Raw genomic sequence first — 21,469 nt, 5'->3', positions numbered from 1 at the left:
GATTTGTTATGGAGTGAGAGGAACTATAAAAGTATAGCCTATCTATATTTATAGTTATAAAATAGGGTAACACTTTAGAATAATGGTTCGTTTTTAACAAGTAACTATGCAGGAATTAATAGGTAGTACTACATTAACACTTAACTTAATACTATTAACTAATAGAGAAGCAAGATTAACTAATCTGTAAGTAGTAGCAAATTAAGGACAAAGGTAGTTCCTTATTAGATATTTGATCATTACTAAAAAAATATATATCCTCATTGAGAACTACTTGTGAACTATGACCAGTTAATAAAGAATAACCAATTAATTACTAATCACAACAGTAACGTCTTAAAATTGAACAATTGGGTTCTTTGTGGAAACTAATTTATGAATATGATATCCCCCAAATAAGTCGGCTACAGGTTGAAATTGTGACTACTACTCTTACCAAAGGATGGATGTTCAAACTTAAACATAGAATAATAATAAAAATGAAAATTCACTTAAAAATGTTAATAATTAAGAAGTGATGCTGACAAGCTCATGATTGAATTAGTTCACAATTATGATCTCTGCTTCGTGTCAGTTCAAAGCAGATGTGTATCAATGTATCCCACTCCAAAAGACCTACTGGTAACATATCACTAGTGCTTCACACAAATGTATGACTGTACAGTATGTCAGATATAAAATATGTTAATTAACTTATTAATTTACTTGTGAGTAATTACTGAGGGGTTAACATGTTTTTCACTAGAGAACATCATTATTTATATTCAAGAAAAGTCCTCCCCAGCCTACTAAGATATTGGTCTTTTGGAGTTGGAGCTAATTCAATCACTTCCTAATTATTAACATTTTTAAATGAATTTTAAAAATTAGTTTCCACAAAGAACCCCATTGTTAACTTTTAAGACGTTACTGTTGTGATTAGTAATTAATTGGTTATTCTTTATGAATTGGTCATAGTTCGCAAGTAGTTGCATGATGGATATATTTTTTTAGTAATTATCAAATATCTAATAAGGAACTACCTATGTCCTAAATTTGCTACTACTTACTGCTTAGTTAATCTTGCTTCTCTATTAGTTAATAGTATTAAGTTAAGTGTTAATGTAGTACTACCTATTACTTCCTGCATAGTTACTTGTTAACAACAGACCATTATTCTAAAGTGTTACCTAAAATAGTTATAGTAAAATAGTTATCTGTATTTATAATGTTAACATATAGCTTTATTTACCAGCATTTTACATTATCTGAGATATTTTTTAACCATGCACCAAACATTTTAAAATATCTTACTTTAAAAATTAGCCAACTATTGTATGTGTGCTGTTTTGTTTTGTCATAAGTAGTGCATAAGTAGTCCCCCCCCCCCCCCCAAAACCCCCCCCCCCCCCCCCCCCCCATAAATCCAACAGACTGCTACTTCACTTGTTTTATTTTTCGAAGTAGCCTGTAGGCCTACTGAAGACAGATGTCATGCAAAATATATTTCCACATTTATAGCACCAGCTGTTGTTTGATCAGCAATAATTTTTACATTCCTACTCAGAATAACATCTTAGACATTTTTTTTCTCCAAGAGTTGTAGCCTTTAGAGCAAAGTAGGCCACGCCCTTACTAGTCCTGGGGAAGTCGTGCTGAAAATTCATGCTGTAAGGCTATTTGGTACATATATTTTGGTACCAAATTTTATGAATATTGTATTTGTAATTTGTAATTGTAAATCTCATTTCTGGCTGAATTGTATCCTGTTGTTGGGTAAAGTTTCCTTGCAGATGAAACGCTCGCTGATGAACTGGGTTCCACCATGTAAGGCTATTACACAACTATCCATTATTAATCTCCCATCTACCCAGACAGAGAGAGACACTTTACATGTGGCTTTGAATACTTTATGAAAATGACCCATTTAAGAGAAGTGAAAGAGGAGTGGAGAGAGAGTGAAGAAGAGACAGATAACAAATACGGATAAACGGGGAAAAAATTCAGAAAAAAAGATACTGAAATCAATGGAAGGGAAAGTAATTAACTCTGCAGTTTATCATCTGAACACCTTTGGCATGCTATTCTCAGAGCACCACGAGTTGCGTCACAGTAATTCTAAGGTAATTCAATTCACGCAAATAGAAGACATCAAATTAATTAATCTTCAGCTATGCTTAAACTTGGTTATTTTGCAGCGGCTCTGTTTGTCTTGGAACAAACTCCTCCCACAGAAATGTTTGTAGGCCAAAGCCCAGAAACAAGTTAGCATTTGAACACTTCCGGTTCCATCGTCATATAGTCAATGAGTTTTTTCAATAGGTTTTTGGTTAAGTGTCTGAAATAAGGTCTGTAGTTAACACAAGCTGAAAATATTTCATGTTTTAATCAATGACATAAAATACATCAGTATTTTAAAATACATAATAATACCCCCTTGTGATTTTTTAACTATCCTAACTCAAATTTTCTGGGAAAAAATAAAGACTGCAAAACGTTGTCGGAAGCTTCGTGATGGTGATGCTAAAATCAAGTGACTGTGGTGTAGTTTGTTTATAGCCTGCACTTAATTTTTTTTTTTATGTCTGTTGACTGTATTAATGCTTCAAAATTTGTAAGTGTTTGTGAAGATTATCATGATGAACAAAACTTGTAAGTCACAGAGTTTATTTTCTGCAATAATTTACTGTTAAAATCCTATTGGGTTTTTGTTGAGGGAACCAGGGTGATGCTAACTTCCAGGTTGCCCTACAAAAATACATCATTGCAGTGCTCTATTCCTCTATCTTGAAAAAGTAGCCCTGCCATCAAAACGACCATTCAAACAGCATCACAACTGAAAGCACAAAACGAAAATTGAACCAGGGTGTTTTAACCAAAATACAAGTGTTACATTTCTGCTCATACACCCTCCACCCGCCGTGACTTTTAGGCTTCCATCGCAAGTGCATCACTGTTGAGGAGAGAGATGAATGGAATGATGTTCTCTGGTAATTAACCGCAATCCACAGATGCTATTGACATAGTTTAATCCATATTTAACCCAGAATAGTCTCGTTAGTTATGATGAACAGAGAAATAAGTTCTTTGTATTTTTAATGTCTAAATGAAAAGGTACAAATTAATTACTTGTCTTTTAAATAATGTCAGATAATATTTCTTGTTCTAAAAATAGGCATTCTTCTTTTTATATTAAATTTCCTCTGTATATTGAAGTGAAATATGATTCTTTAATGCAATGCTTGTCTAATATCATGCATAAGCTGCTCTGTCTCATATTTTCTCACTTGACATCCCTCCTTCTGCTCTTCACCTCCTTCCCACATACAGACGTCTGCTGATTCACCTGTCATTCAACCACAGTAATGGATATTTCTGTGCATTTGGCTAATATTCAGTGCTTCGCTGTCTCTTCTGTGTCTCATTGGGCAGGATTGTATATCTGTTCGTGATTTTTTCCAGACTGCAACAGGCAGATAGAGTGACAATTCCCCTCAAGAGAAAGTTGAGAGAGATGAATATTTCAGCTGCATACTGACCTGATCACTGCTGTTGTGCAAGGGCTCAATGCCATATGAAAAGTTGCCATCTGAGAACATCCCTCTGTAGACACACCAACATCACAAATGTGAAACACTCCAATGACAACAACCCTAATACAGCTGAAAAAATGCAGACTTGATAGGAATTTATTAGGTAACACTTTACAAAAAGGTTCCATTAGTTAACATTACTTAACTCCATTAATTAACATGAACTAACTAACATTTATTAATTTCAGTTAATTTTAATTTCAGCATTTCAAGATCATAAATTATTAATATCAAAAGTTGTATCTGTTAATACTATTTAAAAAATCTGAGCTAACATGAACCAACAATGAACAGTAATGTTAACTAACATTAACAAAGATGAATAAATACTGTAACAAATGTATTGCTTATTATTAGTTAGTTAAATGCATATGTATGCACTATTCGGTAACACTTTATAATAAGTATACACTAAAAAAGTACTTACAAATCATTTGCAAACTATTAGTTTATAGTTAATTCATAGTTCAGTAATGTATTAACTGTAGTTAATACATTAATAGACTACAAATAGTGAGTTCTTCATTTATTGTCACTGTAATTAACCAAATTATTATTGTTTAATTAGCACATATGTAAGGAGTTAGATAATGGTTTGTTAACAACTTATTAACCATAAATAGTTCTCAATTTATATAAATATATATACCAAATAAGTTTATCTTGGTCTCATCAGACCACAGGACATGGTTCCAGTAATCCATGTCCTTAGTCTGCTTGTCTTCAGCAAACTGTTTGCGGGCTTTCTTGTGCATCATCTTTAGAAGAGGCTTCCTTCTGGGACGACAGCCATGCAGACCAATTTGATGCAGTGTGCGGCGTATGGTCTGAGCACTGACAATTTTTACACTGTACAAACTGTACATACTGTCCCTTGACCCTACCCCTAAACTATGGGGGTAGAATTGTTGCATTATTCCAAATAAATAGATGATGATCCACAAATAAATGTAAAGAGATTTACAAAAAATTAAACATATTGACAAATAAATAGAATGAGATCCACAAATAAATCTCAGAGTTTCACAAACATTAATTAAATTCACAAATAAATAAAAAAGATTTGCAAATAAAAAACATATTCACAAATACATTTTTATGTCACAAACACAACTTTGCCTGCCATTCATTTGTGAATCTCATCCTGTACATTTGTAGATCGCTGCACGCATTTGTGGATCGCTGCATGAGGCAGCATGAGGGCTATATATATCAAACAATGAGGGTCACATGACAAGAACCAACTAATGAGAACATGACACATGAACCAAGGAACCAATCAGAACATAACACACAGACAAGGGAATCACTTGACAGAACATGACTGTGGCAAAACTGCAAAATAAAATACATGAAAACAATGAACAAGAAACCAAACCCCACACATGTTATATGTGACACCAGACTTCAGACCAAACAAAACCCAAGTCCAGGAGGGTAGTAGAGCGGAGGCGAAACAGGGGGAGGGATGGAGGGCCAGGCCCGTGAAGGGGAACAGGACCTAAATCATGACATGGACCGTGGAACAATGGAAAACTGTGAAACACTGGAGGACTTGGGCCGTGGAGCAGTGGCAGACAGTGAAGCAGTGGAGGGCCTGGGGCATGGAGCAGTGGCAGACAGTGTAGCACTGGAGGACCTGGGCCATGGAGCAGTGGCAGACAGTGAAGCAGTGGAGGGCCTGGGGCATGGAGCAGTGGCAGACTGTGGAACAGTGGACGGCCTAGACCATGGAGCAATGGCAGACTGTGGAACAGTAGAGGGCCTGGGCCATGGAGCAGTGGCAGACTATGAAGCAGTGGCCCAGGAGACCACCAGGTCAGAGCCGGTGGAGCAGGAAGGCAGGGTGGTGCCGGCAGAGCAGGAAGGCAGGGTGGAGCAGAGACATGGATAAACCACTTGACTGTCACAGAGCAGGCAGAGGGTTCTTGAATAGCTTACTTGGCCGTGACAGGACAGTCTGTGAGTTTGTGAATGGCCTCCAAGGCTGTGACCTGGCAGACTGTGAGTTCATAAGTGGGCGCCACTGCCTTGGGAGGTTCTGCAGTGGACACCGCCACCTCTGGAGGCACTGGAGCGGATTCGTGGAAATGAGAGGCCTCTGGAGAAGACTCGTGGACAGGAGAGGCCTCTGGAGCAGACTCGTGGACAGGAGAGGCCTCTGGAGAAGACTCGTGGACAGGAGAGGCCTCTGGAGCAGCCTCTGGAGAAGACTCGTGGACAGGAGAGGCCTCTGGAGAAGACTCGTGGACAGGAGAGGCCTCTGGAGCAGACTCGTGGACAGGAGAGGCCTCTCCTGGAGGCGGGTCCATCACACTGGCAATCGGTCCTTTCAGTCCTGGCCCAAGCTTCGCATCCGCAGGACCTTGGGTACTATAGCCCCCCCCCAAAAAAATCCTTAGGCAAAACTTGCATGATATCTGTGGCATGACAAGACTCTGGCATGGCGGCTATCTTGGCCGGGGACTCAGGCGTGGTGGCCATCTTGGCCGGGGACTCAGGCGTGGTGGCCATCTTGGCCGGGGACTCAGGCGTGGTGGCCATCTTGGCCAGGGACTCAGGCGTGGCGGCCATCTTGCGAGGAGACTCTGGGTTTGCGGCCATCTTGTAACGAGGCTCTTGAGTGGCCGGCCGGCATGACGAGAGCAGGCTTTGGCATAGCAGACGTGATGTGAGCAGGCCCTGGAGCAGCAGACATGACATTAGCAGGCCCTGGAGTAGCTGGCTTTGGTTTGGCAGGCATGACGTGAGCTGGCCCTGGAGCAGCAGGCATGATGTGAGCAGGCTCTGGAGTAGCAGACATGATGTTAGCAGGCCCTGGAGCAGCAGACATGATGTGAGCAGGCATGACGTTAGCAGGCCCTGGAGCTGGTCTAGCTTTTATATTCTTTATAAAAGTTAAGAGTCAGCCACGCCTACCTAAAACGGCTCGTTCTAACACACCCCCACATATCTACCTCACTATGTGGGAAGATTTGCATAACGCCGCCCAAATGTTCACGCAAAGAAAGAAGGCATAACTTTTATTCTCACTGTAGTATTGTTGCCGCTGCCGCCATTTCGTGAAGACTCTGTGTGCTTCGTTGTGAAAGCGAAACTACTTTGGTCTTCCAAAAGAGGACGATATCCGCTTCATCATGCCTAGAACTGATCTGTGCTGGTTGCTGAGGGAATACATCAACTTAGTGCTGTGGATCGCCGGATCGGCTTTCACCGTGGACGAAGCGGAGTCCAGCCGGGGTCGTCACATGTGGTTGCCGCTCCTGATGTGAGCAGGCATGACGTTAGCAGGCCCTGGAGCTGCAGGCATGACGTGAGCAACTCCAGACATGACAGTTGGGACATGAAAATGCTCTGGTGCAGGAAATACTGGGGAATAGCAGGGTTCCTCATCCGCAATCCCCGCAGTAAATTCATAGTTAATCCATACCAAAAATGTCTTTGAGGGCGATGTCATTAAAGTCCACCTGGTAACACAATTCCTCAACATAATCCTCTATGGATCGGTTACCTTGACATAGTCCAAGGAGGGCAACTGCTGGGTTCATGGTTGGTCTAGCTTTCTGTAAAATAATGAATGGTCCACTGAAGGCGAGTTGAAGTGAGAACCTAAGTGCAGTTTATTTACACAAAGACAAAAAATAATCCAAAAGACTTGACTTGACTTGAACAGACTTGACTTAGCATGAACAGACTTGACTTGGCATAAACAGATTCACCGACAGCAGAGATACAACATCAAAGATAGACAAAGAACAAAGGCAACATGAGGGCTATTTATATCAAACAATGAGGGTAACATGACACATGAACCAAGGAACCAATCAGAACATAACACACAGACAAGGGACTCACTTGACAGAACATGACAGTGGCCAAACTACAAAATAAAAGACATGAAAACAATGAACAAGAAACAAAACCCAAACCCCACGTTACACTAATGATGTATATAGCATTATAAATATTTTCAAACATTAATTAAAAGTATTACAAAGTTATTGCCATTGTTTGGGGAGGAAAAATATAAGTGGGTTATTTTTTTAAATGTGGTGCAGGTGTGTTGAAAATAAATGGATATAAATGTAAGACAAGAGATATTTATTGGTTAAAACACTTGATCACGCAAAAAAATATTTCATATGAATCAGTCTTACTAGTTTTGTTTGTAAAAGTTACTTAAAGGGGTCATATGATGCGATTTCAATTTGTCCTTTCTCTTTGGAGTGTTACAAGCTCTTGGTGCATAAAGAAGATCTGTAAAGTTGCAAAGACTAAAGTCTCAAATCCAAAGAGATATTCTTTATAAAAGTTAAGAGTCAGCCACGCCTACCTAAAACGGCTCGTTCTAACACACCCCCACATATCTACCTCACTATGTGGGAAGATTTACATAACGCCGCCCAAATGTTCACGCAAAGAAAGAAGGCATAACTTTTATTCTCACTGTAGTATTGTTGCCGCTGCCGCCATTTCGTGAAGACTCTGTGTGCTTCGTTGTGAAAGCGAAACTACTTTGGTCTTCCAAAAGAGGACGATATCCGCTTCATCATGCCTAGAGCTGATCTGTGCTGGTTGCTGAGGGAATACATCAACTTAGTGCTGTGGATCGCCGGATCGGCTTTCACCGTGGACGAAGCGGAGTCCAGCCGAGGTCGTCACATGTGGTTGCCGCTCCTTTGTCGGATCCGCCGGGCGTGTCGTTCTCGACCCCGCCATCTCTGCTAACTCTAGCCCGGCCTCAGCTCACGCTAAGCCGGGGCTTCCGCTCACGCTAGGCCGCTGTGTTTTTCGTTGTGAAAGTGAAACTACTTTGTTTGGTCTTCCAAACGAGGACACGACTACAAATCAGTGGTTAAGTTGTATTTACAACACTGTTCCAGAACAGTTTAACCCAAATATCCAGATGTGCGCAGCACTTTTTATGGAGGACTGTTTTACTGATCCCGGAAGAGTAGACTACAATGCCGGCAGTTCTGACTCAGTCTGCAAGTACGTTTTCATTTAAAGGATTTGCCACTGATGATTCAAACGCGAGTTTTGGGCAGTAGAGTAGCACTTGTTGTTTGTCATTTCTCTGATCACAAATGCAGACAGGGTTTATGTTTACGCGGCGCGATGCAATGCAACGCAACGCGTAAAAAGACAGTATGCCAGTAAGTCATTATAATCAGTAATTATGTCCCCACTGGATGCAACAAATGCCTCGTTTGTAATGGATTTGAATGTTTTTGTATCTTCGCTCCAGTCGGGCCACGGCATCAACAGTATGGTGAGGGGCATAACATTTCCGTCACACGCTTGAGGTATTCGGCCAATCACAATGCACTGGATAGCTGGCCAATCACAGCACACCTCGCTTTTTCAGACCGATGAGCTTTGTAAAAATCGATGCGTTTTAAAAAGGCGGGGCATAGAGGAGAAACAATAATGTACAGTATGTGGAAAATAATGTGTTTTTTTACTTTAAACCGCATAAACACATTTCATTACACCAAATACACAAAACAAAGTTCTTTTTAGCAGCATCATATGACCCCTTTAACATCATCCAAAGTAGGTTTTTATTTACATTGTCCACTTGCAAAACTCCAGTACTACATGCTGCAGTGATGCTGAGACAGGTACCCAGATGGTAATTTTGGCCCATAATTAATATTATACGCGTTATTATGCCCTATATTTGTTACCGCGTTGTGCTTTAAAAAGGCTAAATAACCCATGCCATGTCTTACAGCGTGTCTCTGCTCACTGTTGCGATGCACTGCAACAGCTGAAACTGCAACTGGACGCATCAAAGCAAATGTGCAAATCATTTGTCCTTCATTGTGTCGCACCTCGTCCAGAGTAGACAGCATCGCAGTAGATTTCTATTTCGCGAGGGTATTACTGATGATGTTCGGGATCTGTGAATGATCATATAATCCTGAGTTTATCCTCATTCACTGATCCTGGTGGAAATATAAATAAGCCTTACACTCCAACAATCTTTTGGAAACAGGTTTTTTTTAACCACACAAACATCACTTCAGCTCAATTTGAATGAAGTGTCCATAGAATGCAGTTCCTTACAGGGGTGCAAAATGAATCTGCCCCCGCCCTGATTGTAAAACAAAACGTGATTGGTAATAGCGAGAACGTGCTACGATTGGTCAGCGAAGTGTGGCTGTTATCTGATTGGCTTGAGTAGACGGTGGGTGGAATCTGGAATAATGCAACAATTCTACCCCCATACTAAACATACCCATCACAGAAAACTAGAGAGAGAGAAAGAGAGAGAGAGATTTTGTGTGAGGGGTAGGTTTTGGGGGTAGGGTTAGGTTAAGGGGATAGAATATACAGTTTGTACAGTATAAAAAAACATTAAGCCTATGAAGAGTCACTGTAAACCACATATGCAAATGTGTGTGTCCTTAATGTATTTGTAAACATTCTAAGGGACAGTGAATATGAATGCAATTAATGTTCAATAAAGGTTGCTTTAAAACACTTAATTACTGACTTCTTATTAACAATTAACCATTACTTTACTAAGAGCTAATTAAACAATAATAATTGTGTTAATTCCAGTGACAATGAATGAATAACTCACTATTTTGATAGAGTCTATTAACGTATTAACTACAGTGTATAAACTATGAATTAACAATAAACTAATAGTTTGTTAAGGATTTGTAATTTATTAGTGTATACTTATTACACGTTACCCACTATTCCATGTAGTTTTGTAGTATAAATAATGTGAACACTTCAAAAAGAAAAAGTGCACTTTGAATACACAGATGATGCACTTTTTAATCAAAAAAACAAGTGTGGAATGTTGGCACTTAAAGCACTGTCTCAGTTTTCTTTTCTAGTGGAAAGAGAGGGGCTATCAGACTCCAATGACCTTCCAAACTTTCCAAAATTCAGACACTAGATGTTGGAGTACATAGTGCATAGTACGGTAAGACATGGTAAGATGACCATAGACTTCAGATTTACTTGACCATAGACAGTACAAAAATCACAACACTTTTAATGAAAGCCTATGCCATTTTTAATTGTGTAATTTCATCTAAATAAATACATTTGTGAGATTTAGTCAGTAAATATAAGTTAATTTATCTAATTTTGTATCTCTGGAAAAGTGTGATTTATGATATTGCATTATGTTGAATATCAACGTTTTTAATTATTAATTATTTTTGTTGTATAGTTTTTATTTTGAATTGGCATAGAAGTGGCATGTTGTTACTAGTGTCATTATCTTTTAATTTAAATCTTCACTTTTAATTAAAATCTATAGGTTAATTGATTGAAATAATTCAATTTGAGTTCAAATTTCAATTAAAATATAAGGGCAATTATGTAAATATCTTTATATGCCTGTATATAAGTCATAGACTTAATGTATCTTTCATATGAATCCCTTTTACTGGAATTCTGCTTTGTCTGTCATCAGTAATTCAATTATTAAACTAAATTGTCATAACAATTAGACATAGAATAGTTGATTTAATATTTTACATTAAAGACATATATATATATATATATACAGTGGGGCAAAAAAGTATTTAGTCAGCCACCAATTGTGCAAGTTCTCCCACTTAAAAAGATGAGAGAGGCCTGTAATTTTCATCATAGGTATACCTCAACTATTAGAGACAAAATGAGAAAAAAAATTACAGAAAATCACATTGTAGGATTTTTAAAGAATTAATTGGTAAATTCCTCGCTAAAATAAGTATTTGGTCACCTACAAACAAGCAAGATTTCTGGCTCTCACAGACCTGTAACTTCTTCTTTAAGAGGCTGTAAATATTACTAAAAATGACACCAAAAGTTATTTATACATTCTGTAAAAGTTTAGCTTTTGGGGGGCTTCTTTCCCCGGTAGTGGGGGGTAAGATGTCCTCTTTTAATAATTTAATATTTTCTGATATGGGAACCAATTTAGCAATGGTTACTTACATCTAAACATACTACAATTCAAAAGTAAATGCACATTGTTCTTAAGGGGGGCATCTTCCTCCATCTTACCCTACAAGTGCATAGTGTTTAAGTTTCCAAAAATATCCAAACAGACATTTTGGTAAGGATGTCACCAAAGTGCAATTGCTGAAAACAATAGATAATGGAGTGTGTTTGCTCTTTGCACTGTTGAAGCAGATAAAGGGTTACTACTTACTGTAGGCCGTGACAGGTGGAGAGAGCTGCCCATGACCTCTGAACTCCTCTCACATGACCGTGATAGTAACAGTGCTCTCCTCCCTGAAATCTCACACACATCAAACAATCACACACTGCATCAAAGAATAACGATTACACAGTGAACAGCCCTCGAATATGACAGTAACCACGGCAACATCCCCCATTAAAATTCATCAGGTTCACTTTTCCAATGTCCATCAAACGCTTTTAGCATGCCTTTCTTCCTGTCTGGTGTGAAACGAGTCCCCCCTCAAATCTGATATTTTGGTCTCTATTGCTTTATGGTGAAAATGTTGCATCTGATCACTTAATAACAGCAACATCTTCTCGACAAGACACAGGATTTGAGGAATCATTCATCATATCCGCAGCACAAAACAAATTTAAGAGCCGTGGGGTCTGTAAGCACGTGCCCACACACTTGAACGCATGGGAGACGTTCATGTCAGTGATGTGATTGGTGTATCTGAGGTATATTTTCAAATGTTTCTGGGATTCATTCTACCAGTCTAGCTGTAGTTTTCTGCACTGCAGTCCTGGTTTCTGTGTCTCTGCTGCAGTGTAGTTGCTTAATGACTTCAGCTTCTCCACTCAATGCTTCATTCTTCCTGTGAGTGTGTGTGTGTGTGTGTGTGTGTCCCTCTTTCTCTCTCTCTCTCTCTCTCTCTCTCTCTCTCTCTCTGACTCAGTTGGGCAAAGTGGACTAGAACTGTCTATAAGCAGTTGTCATAGCAACAACGTTGCGATTGGTCAAACGCAGCTGACACTGAACAGGAGGGGCGGATGCTTTCCCAGGCTCCTTTGCCTCACTGCATCAAAGTCGTGTGCTAAAAAAGGTAGTGGGTATATTCCCAGACCCACATATGATACCTCAGAAGTTTACATTAAGACTGGCAGTGAACTACAGCTATTAAGGAGTTAGTTAATTACATGTCTTATTATATTATTCAAAAATCATTATGATATGTATCCCTAACAAAAACTGATAAAGCCATATTACCATGGAATTATGGTACATAATCCTGGTTATATTACTACAGTTAAGATATTATTTGTAACAGGGGATCTAATATTAATAAACATGTTTGTTCATTATGACATTAATCTCTAACAAAATCAATATAAAGGGATACAAATAGAAAAAGTTATATTATTTCCTTACCAGACTTTGAAAAGGTCGCCCATCCTCATCGAAGTGGCGCTCAACATAGCTAGACGACAAAAGATCACTGCAGACACACACATACACGTAATTAAAATAGAGGGACTAATACAATAATATAGAGAGCCCTACTTAGAGGGAATGAGAGCATTTGTGTTTCTGCTAGTGCACTGTTAAAATTATTTTTAGAAATCGTAATTAAAAAAACAGATTATTGTTTTACAAGAAAATACAATTTCATTCTTTATACTTTAAAATGTAATGTTTAATTCAATGTGTTACTTGTAATTATTTGTGAAATTCGCTAGCCATTTCTGAGTGAGAATTGTTTCCAATTAAATCCTACAGTTTACAGTGAGTGGGATTTTGAACATACTGATTGAGCTCCAGGTCTAGAACAAATGGGATTCCAAAAGCCGTCACCAGGAATGAGATCTGAGCCAAATGAATGGGCTGAGAGAAAGACGAACAGATACAGACAGGTTGGTTACATTATGAAAATGAGCCATTCCTCATCACCATGGATTTAGAACAGGACATCACCCCCCACCCATCCTGATTTTCCAGTTCTTTCTGTGAGATGTTACCTCACCCTTCCACCAAGGCACTTGCAAGTTCCCAGACATTTCTGGGGGAATACGTGGTTTGCCACAGCAAGGACAATCAGCTGTATTTCTTCCTGTCTCTCTGTAGCACCATCTTAGGTGCCTTACATTACGGACATTGCAGTTTATTGCTCTGGCCACATATGCAGACCTCATGCCTCCCTGCAGCAGGACTATAGCATGTTTACTCAGCTGAGCAGGGACTCTGGGCATCTTTATTCTGGTGTTTTTCAGAGTCAGTAGAAAGGTCTCTTCACTGTCCTAAGTAACTGTAACTTCAATTGGCTACAGTAAACTGTTGTCTTAAGGACTGTTTCACATGTGTATATGCAATAATTGTTTATGGTTAATTGAACAAGCATAAACAACATAAACTTTTAAAATACTTTCTCTATAAGATCTGTAGCCTGTTTGGATTTTACAAAACTACTTTAAAATACAGAATCCTGAAAAAGGGACCTTTTTTGTTGTTGCTAAGTTTATATGACAGGGTTTCTAGGTCTGCAAATTGCAAATCAGAATTAGCCCCAAAACAGCCAAATTACCCTATACAAAATATCAAAACATGCCACTCCTATATCAACAAAACATATTTTACAGCCAATATTATGCATTCAACTTCACTTTGAAAATCGCTATATAGTAGTAATCATAAACACAGTCATGTTTTCATAAAGGAGCTCACGGGAGCTAAAAAGGTTTTCTACCAGTGCCAACTCATCATCTAGCATGTTGCTTGAATCAATGAAACAATGTTATTATTGATAGAATAAAAAATGGGTAAATATTTTAATATTAGCATTTCAGTCCAATACAACTTTTGCAATATGTCAAACCTTTAACTCACACAACAGTGAAAATATGGATAAAGTGTACCATCAAATTTACTGACAAGTATTTATGGTAAACTAAAATATACTTTATTGTAATTTCTATTGAAACTTGCCATACATTAATTATATTTGTAATGACACATTTGTAATGATGAAAATCTAATTTAGTATATTTACAAGTGCTTTAGTATGTTAGTCAACATATCAAACAAAGCATACTTCTTTAAAGCATAACAAAGGATTATTAAAACCAAGATTTTAAGTGTACTTTAAAGTAAAACTTGTAATATTACATTATTAAAGGGGTCATATGATGCGATTTCAATATTTCCTTTCTCTTTGGAGTGTTACAAGCTCTTGGTGCATAAAGAAGATCTGTAAAGTTGCAAAGACTAAAGTCTCAAATCCAAAGAGATATTCTTTATAAAAGTTAAGAGTCAGCCACGCCTACCTAAAACGGCTCATTCTAACATGCCCCCACATGTCTACATCACTATGTGGGAAGATTTGCATAACGCCGCCCAAATGTTCACGAAAAGAAAGAAGGCAGAATTTTTTTTATTCTCGCTGTAGTATTATTGTTGCCGCCGCCATGTCGTGAAGGCACTGTCTGATTCATTGTGAAAGCGAAACTGCTTTGTTTCGCCTTCCAAAAGAGGACGATATCTGCTTCGTCATGAAGCAGTGCGCTGACTGGATGTTGTTTTTATTTAGTCCTCGTGTCATGGGAGGAAGGGAGAAGAATGTCAGGTGGCCAGCGGGGTTTCGCCCGGGCACTTTTGTCTGTGATAGATGAGTCGAGAACATAGTGCTAAAAACTTTCGAAGGTTTTTTTTTTTTCTTTTCTGTTTTTCTTTGTCGTTTGCACTATTGCAACAAGGGATGAGTCAGAGTGGACAACTAGTTGCTTTTATTTTAATTTTTGCTTTAAAAGGAAATCATTTTTTAGTTTTTAGTGTGCTGACAACGTGCTGTGAGACTGTCAGCACGTTTAAACTTTTTCAGAAATGTTAGCTCTTTAAATCTGTCCCCTTCAAAGCACTGCTGCTGTAACCATCAAAGCTGAGCTTTTATAACAAATTAACCACCACCATCAACAACAACAACAATATACAATATTTTTGGATTTGTTGAATATCCTTTATACTATTTAAGCATTTTAGAGATGCTGGTTCAATTAAATAAACATATTTTGAGGGCAATTTTTAATGCAAGAATGCATCCTATACGAACGCATATTAAGGGTCCATTCACACTGCACATGTTTGTTTAAAAACAGGAGATATGAAAAAAATGTAATCAGTTGCAACTCTATATTTACCAATAATATGTCTTGGTAAAATTATATTTTAATGCTTAGTTTTATGATCACAGCTCTGTAATTTTCATTGTGGTGGGCAAGACGTAATGAAATGCAATGAGGATTGAGAGATGTACAAATAAATGTTCCTCAAAAGCCCGATGTATCATAAACTTGCATTGATACTCTAATTATAAAAATTTTATTTTCTAAAAAATGATGCATGGATGGTTAAGTGAGCCTAAGTTGCTTCAGTCCACTAAGTCTTGAAATATTATTAACAATATAAAAGTTATTTCTACGTTTACTTTTTAAAAAAACAGTAAATATTTCACAGCAAAAAGAAACCTGAAGGAGGACGTTTCTAGAATTAAAACTAAAAGGCTTTTGGCTTGCTAAAAAGGTATAAACTGTCAGTCAGATGACAGAAGGTTCTTAAAGGGGTCATATGATGCGATTTCAATTTTTCCTTTCTCTTTGGAGTGTTACAAGCTCTTGGTGCATAAAGAAGATCTGTAAAGTTGCAAAGACTAAAGTCTCAAATCCAAAGAGATATTCTTTATAAAAGTTAAGAGTCAGCCACGCCTACCTAAAACGGCTCATTCTAACATGCCCCCACATGTCTACATCACTATGTGGGAAGATTTGCATAACGCCGCCCAAATGTTCACGAAAAGAAAGAAGGCAGAATTTTTTTTATTCTCGCTGTAGTATTATTGTTGCCGCCGCCATGTCGTGAAGGCACTGTCTGATTCATTGTGAAAGCGAAACTGCTTTGTTTCGCCTTCCAAAAGAGGACGATATCTGCTTCGTCATGCCTGGAGCTGATCCGTGCTGGTTGCTGAGGAAATACTACAACTTTGCTCTGTGGATCGCAGGATGGGCTTTCACCGTGGATGAAGCGGAGTCCAGCCCGGGGTCGTCACATGTGGTCGCCGCAAGCCCGCCGGCCTCCGCTCACTCAAGCCCACCGTGTGTGACGCTGTGTGTTTCATTGTGAAAGAGAAACTACTTTGTTTGGCCTTCCAAAAGCAACGCAATGCTCTACGCAACGCAATGTGTAAAAATACAGTATAAGTCATTATAATTCATAATTATGTCCCCACTGGATGCAACGAATGTCTCGTTTATAATGGGTTTTCATGTTTTTGAATCATCGCTCTGGCCTGACAGGGCATCATCACAATATGGTAAGGGGCGTAACATTTCCGTCACACGCTTGAGGTATTCGGCCAATCACAACGCATTGGATAGCTGGCCAATCACAGCATACCTTGCTTTTTTAGAACGATCGACGCGTTTCAGACAGGCGGGGCATAGAGGAGAAACAATAATGTACAGTATGTGGAAAATAATGTGTTTTTTGAACCTTAAACCACATAAACACATTTCATTACACCAAATACACAAAATAATGTTCTTTTTAGCAGCATCATATCAGCATCAGACCCCTTTAAAAATGCACTTTCTAAAAAGTGTGTACAGTCATGAAAGTGTACTCCAAGTACACTTAATTTTGGCTTTTATTTCATGAATATTACATTATCTGCAAGTACATAAAAAAAATGTAAGTGCACATTCAGTATAAATAAGCACACGTTTTTGCTGGGAATATGCTAAACTAAAAAAAAAATTGCTTCTTGTATTCCTCGTGTATAGGTTGCTTTGGATAAAAGCATCTGCTAAATTAATAAATGTAAATGTAAATGTTAACTCATTTTGAATCAAGTGGAGTTGTGTATGTAGAATGTTCAAATCAGTCACTGCTTAGGATTCATTTCAGTTTGGATGCTGCCGGGAGGTCAGTGATTTGCAGTGAGTTAGCCATTTCTAGTGACAGAGATCATTCTGCTGGTGGGAGATGCAGCCCCCTGATACAAGTGGATACCACATCAAAACAAGAGCAACTACTAGAAACCAACAGCAACTAAATTGGCTTTCAACTAACAAATATTTGTCTTTTTAATCTTCAATCAAAATGTAACTTGCTCTCATGCTCTGCCTCTGCAGCTTCTCCGTTTTAAACCGACATCATCAAACCAGCCCCTCCAACCACTTGGCATAGACAACACACTTCACCCTCCAAATCAAAGTCCCGCCTAAATGTTTTCCTCACTGAGCTGACTTTTTTTTGCCTTCATGAGAAAGGACAGTGGAGATTTTGACAGGAAAGTGGAGGGAGAGAGAGGGAATAGGTGACAGTACAGATTCAGACAGAAGATGTCGAGTGAGGGATGGTCACGTAGGGTTGTCGTGTGCTCTACACCAGTGTCAGGTGAGGCAGCTCAAGGTTATGAGAATATAAAATGGCCTTTGACAGACAGGTGGTATATATTGCACCCCTGGTTACAGGAGACGAACGGTGTGGGTGTGAAATGCGATCACCTTGCAATACTTGCAGTCGAAGGCACGAAAACAAATACCTGCCTCAATGCAAGAAGCGGGGAGTGCATCCACACTCATTAATTGAACTGAATAAATCATTCAAAAACGACAGTCTAGTACTGTACAGTAGGTTCGATCAAATACAGACATGGATGGGTAGAGTGTAAAACAATACGTTATGTTAAAGCAATTAAATGCTCAGGACCCCATTGTAAAGCCAATTTTGCAATAACAACCGGACGACTGTACATTATCCTGAATATTACAGCTATAAAAATTTGATTGAAGTTAAAATATTTTATGAGCTCTCTTTGTTCGCAGCATGTTCCCCGCAGTTCCCAGAGTTTTTCCAGTGGCTGGGCACCAAAATTTTACAAAAGATTAATTTGTCAAGACCACTGAAGAGTTTTAGCATTTAATGAGATATTCTATATTTATTCATATGTGAAAATGCCTGTTTGGTTGGCTGACTGGGTGGTTGAGTACAACAGTGTAAACACAGGAACTCTGCATGTTTTTCAGATAAACTATAAGAACACCTTCTGATTCACAAAACATGCTTCCAAAAGCATCAATAAGGTACCATTTACCCTTGTGGAGTTGATGGGTTAAATCCATTCATCATTGTATATAATGCTCACAGAATCCATGCAGCTGCAATTTCACTTGGTTTATAATAGAAAAATATAAAATTAAATATGTTAAACCAGGATTTGAACCCCACTCCCCTTGCGTACTAAAGGTGCGGTCACATTTACTGTTGTTCAGTGAATTTTCACAGGTGAAATCCAATAGGAATCGGATTTCACTTGACGGCAAAAGATTATTGACAACAGACAACGGACCTTTTTGCCATGAAATTTCACCAAATTTTGCTAGTGTGATCGAACTTTAAAGGACCCAAAAATGCAATCAAATATAAAGATTTGCAGAAATTTTGTATTACATCACATGCTTACCAATGGATCCGATGGAGAGTCCAAACAGCTGATAAAAACATCACACAATAATCCTTGAGTAGTCGGCAAGTCTCCAGTCAATCAATGAATGTCTTGTGACGTGAAAAGCTGTGTGTTCGCAAGAAACAAATCCATCATTAATTAAGGCATTTTAACTTTAAACAGTCACTTCTGGCCAAAATAGTCCATAATCCATAAAGAACACTTCCTCCCGTGAAAAAGTCTGTCCCCTGTTGTCCTCTCAAATCAAAATTCACTGATATATTTGTTTTGAACTGTTTTGGACTGTTTTCACTTGTAAACAGTGCTTGATCTGTGCATGTTTCTCTCCTGATTCAGACGATATGACTTTTTCACTGGAGAAAACAAAATTATGCCAAGAAGACTTGCAGCCAGAAGCAACGGTTTGAAGTTAAAACGTCCTAAAACGTCTTAACAATGAATTTATTACAAAGACACAGCTTTTCACTTCATAAGGTTATTGTGATATGTTTACCAGCTGTTTGAACTCTCATTCTGATGGCACCCATTCACTGCAGAGGACCCAAGTGATGTAATGCTAAATTTGTGTTTGAAGAAACACAATCTTGGATAGCCTGAGAATAAGAACATTTTGATTTTTGGGTGAATGCATGCATGAATTACATGCATGATACTAATAGTAACCAATAACATCAGCAACAGCAATAACGGCAATAAACAATAACAGTACAAATCAATGTTTGCTGTATTCAAATAATCAATGTTGTTATATTTTCCTTGATTTTCATATCATATTCTCCAACAATATGTGTGCTATGCATATTTTATAAATGTTTGAAAGTTATATCTTCTTCACTGGTGTTTTGTTAGATATTGGACATCTTCCAACTACTGCCTGAGTAATAATGCTTCTCAGAATTAGCCACCAATGGTACTAGATGTTCTTTTTCCAGAAACTGTGTTTTGGTAATATGCAAAATATGATATTTGAAAGTGCTTATTTTGCTATATTTATTCTAAAGGTGTGAAATCCATGTCTAGCCACACATCTATTTTTAACCTCAACATTTGACTGGTCATGATGACCTAGCTTGATCTGACCTATAGTCACAACAACATATGACATAACGGATGAGTGACATAATGGATAAATCTATTTGACCTTTTCTTATTAGACATAAACACCAGTTTGGGAGGATGTCAGTTTCCTGCATATATGTATTCCTTGTGCCTACGCTTACTTCTTCTCTACTCTTCAGTCTTTACTTTTCCCCTATATCTTACTTCTTGTGAGCTTTTCTTCTGATATTCACTGCTTCATTCCTTAGATATAATAATTTGGAAAACTCTGCACTTTAGTATAAATTTTTCATTAAGATAGATCTTAATTTGGTTAACTTTATTAATTTATTGTATTAATCATTTTTATTTAATAAATTTGTTATTCCTTCTTCTAAAATGTATCTCTGACACACTGTAAAATCTAATTAGTTGGGCTTACTTAAAAAAAGCATGCAAACCGATTGCCTTGAAAAAACTCAGTAAAGTGAAATAGGAATAGTATGTTGTACTGACAAATGCTTAGTTAGTATAGTTTACTTACACGAGAGTTCTAGTAACTAAAAAAGAACTGTAGGGTGTACTTGATCCTTTCATTTAAGTTTACTCATGACTTAGTATAGCTACTCACTGACTCCCAGAGTGCATTGCGGCAGAATAAATTATGCAGTTGCTTTGATTTACAGTTGTTGACTTAATTTGCCAATTTTATTTGCTGTCTTGTGTCAGTAGTAGCACAACAAAAAGAGCAAATAAAATGGTTATTGTTACAATTAATGAAAATAAATTTAATTTAATTGTTACCATTGTTGTGGTTCACGTGTTGAATGTTTAAGTCTGTGTGTGACTTCAGCATATTACCACACACTATTTAAGGATTACATAAGCCCAATTAAAAGCATCTCGAGGTATTTATGAAAATTGAAACTAGGGATGGGCGATACTACTTATTTTGTTTTCGATACGATACCGATATTTTTCAAGGCAGTATCGTCGATACCGATACGATACTTCTGAATTAAACTTTTAAATGATGAAATGTATTACATTATTAAATTACTAAGAGTAAAATGGGTAATGATAACCACTTAACTTTGTTTAAAATGCATTTTAACATTCAATACGTCTTAATTGTAACTTATTAGGTTATATTTTTGTTTACACATGGTTCAAATGAGTTTTTTGTTTACACATGATTCAAATCTAGTAAAACCATGGTTCATTTTCATAAGGGACTGCCAGTGACCGGCTGATGCAACCTTTTTATTCTGACAGTGTATGATTTCTATTAAAATTACAGAATAGAACATGATCAGTATTATCTTTCAATGTTCAATTTAAATAATTGTACTTGCACAAACTATGTAGGCTACAATTTCAGTTTGTTTATTGTGAAATAACTCAAACATATGTTTTTTT

The 21,469-nt window shown here is 37.8% G+C and overlaps 1 protein-coding gene across 1 annotated transcript in view; it reads right to left on the bottom strand.

Moving 5' to 3' along the window:
* The window catches only part of adam11 (ADAM metallopeptidase domain 11), a 64,469-nt gene that overhangs the window by 31,935 nt on the left and 11,065 nt on the right, over window positions 1–21,469 (bottom strand). Inside the window, exons 5-6 of the mRNA XM_016239957.1 lie at window positions 11,743–11,825; window positions 3,519–3,582 (exon numbers count right to left, since the gene is read on the bottom strand). Of these exons, the coding sequence (XP_016095443.1) occupies window positions 3,519–3,582; window positions 11,743–11,825 (147 nt within the window). The remainder of the gene's footprint in view (window positions 1–3,518; window positions 3,583–11,742; window positions 11,826–21,469) is intronic.

The sequence above is a fragment of the Sinocyclocheilus grahami genome, unplaced genomic scaffold, assembly GCF_001515645.1.
Source record: "Sinocyclocheilus grahami isolate Dianchi unplaced genomic scaffold, SAMN03320097.WGS_v1.1 scaffold578.1, whole genome shotgun sequence".
NCBI classification, from domain to species: domain Eukaryota; kingdom Metazoa; phylum Chordata; class Actinopteri; order Cypriniformes; family Cyprinidae; genus Sinocyclocheilus; species Sinocyclocheilus grahami.
This window is presented reverse-complemented; position numbering and strand designations above follow the sequence as displayed.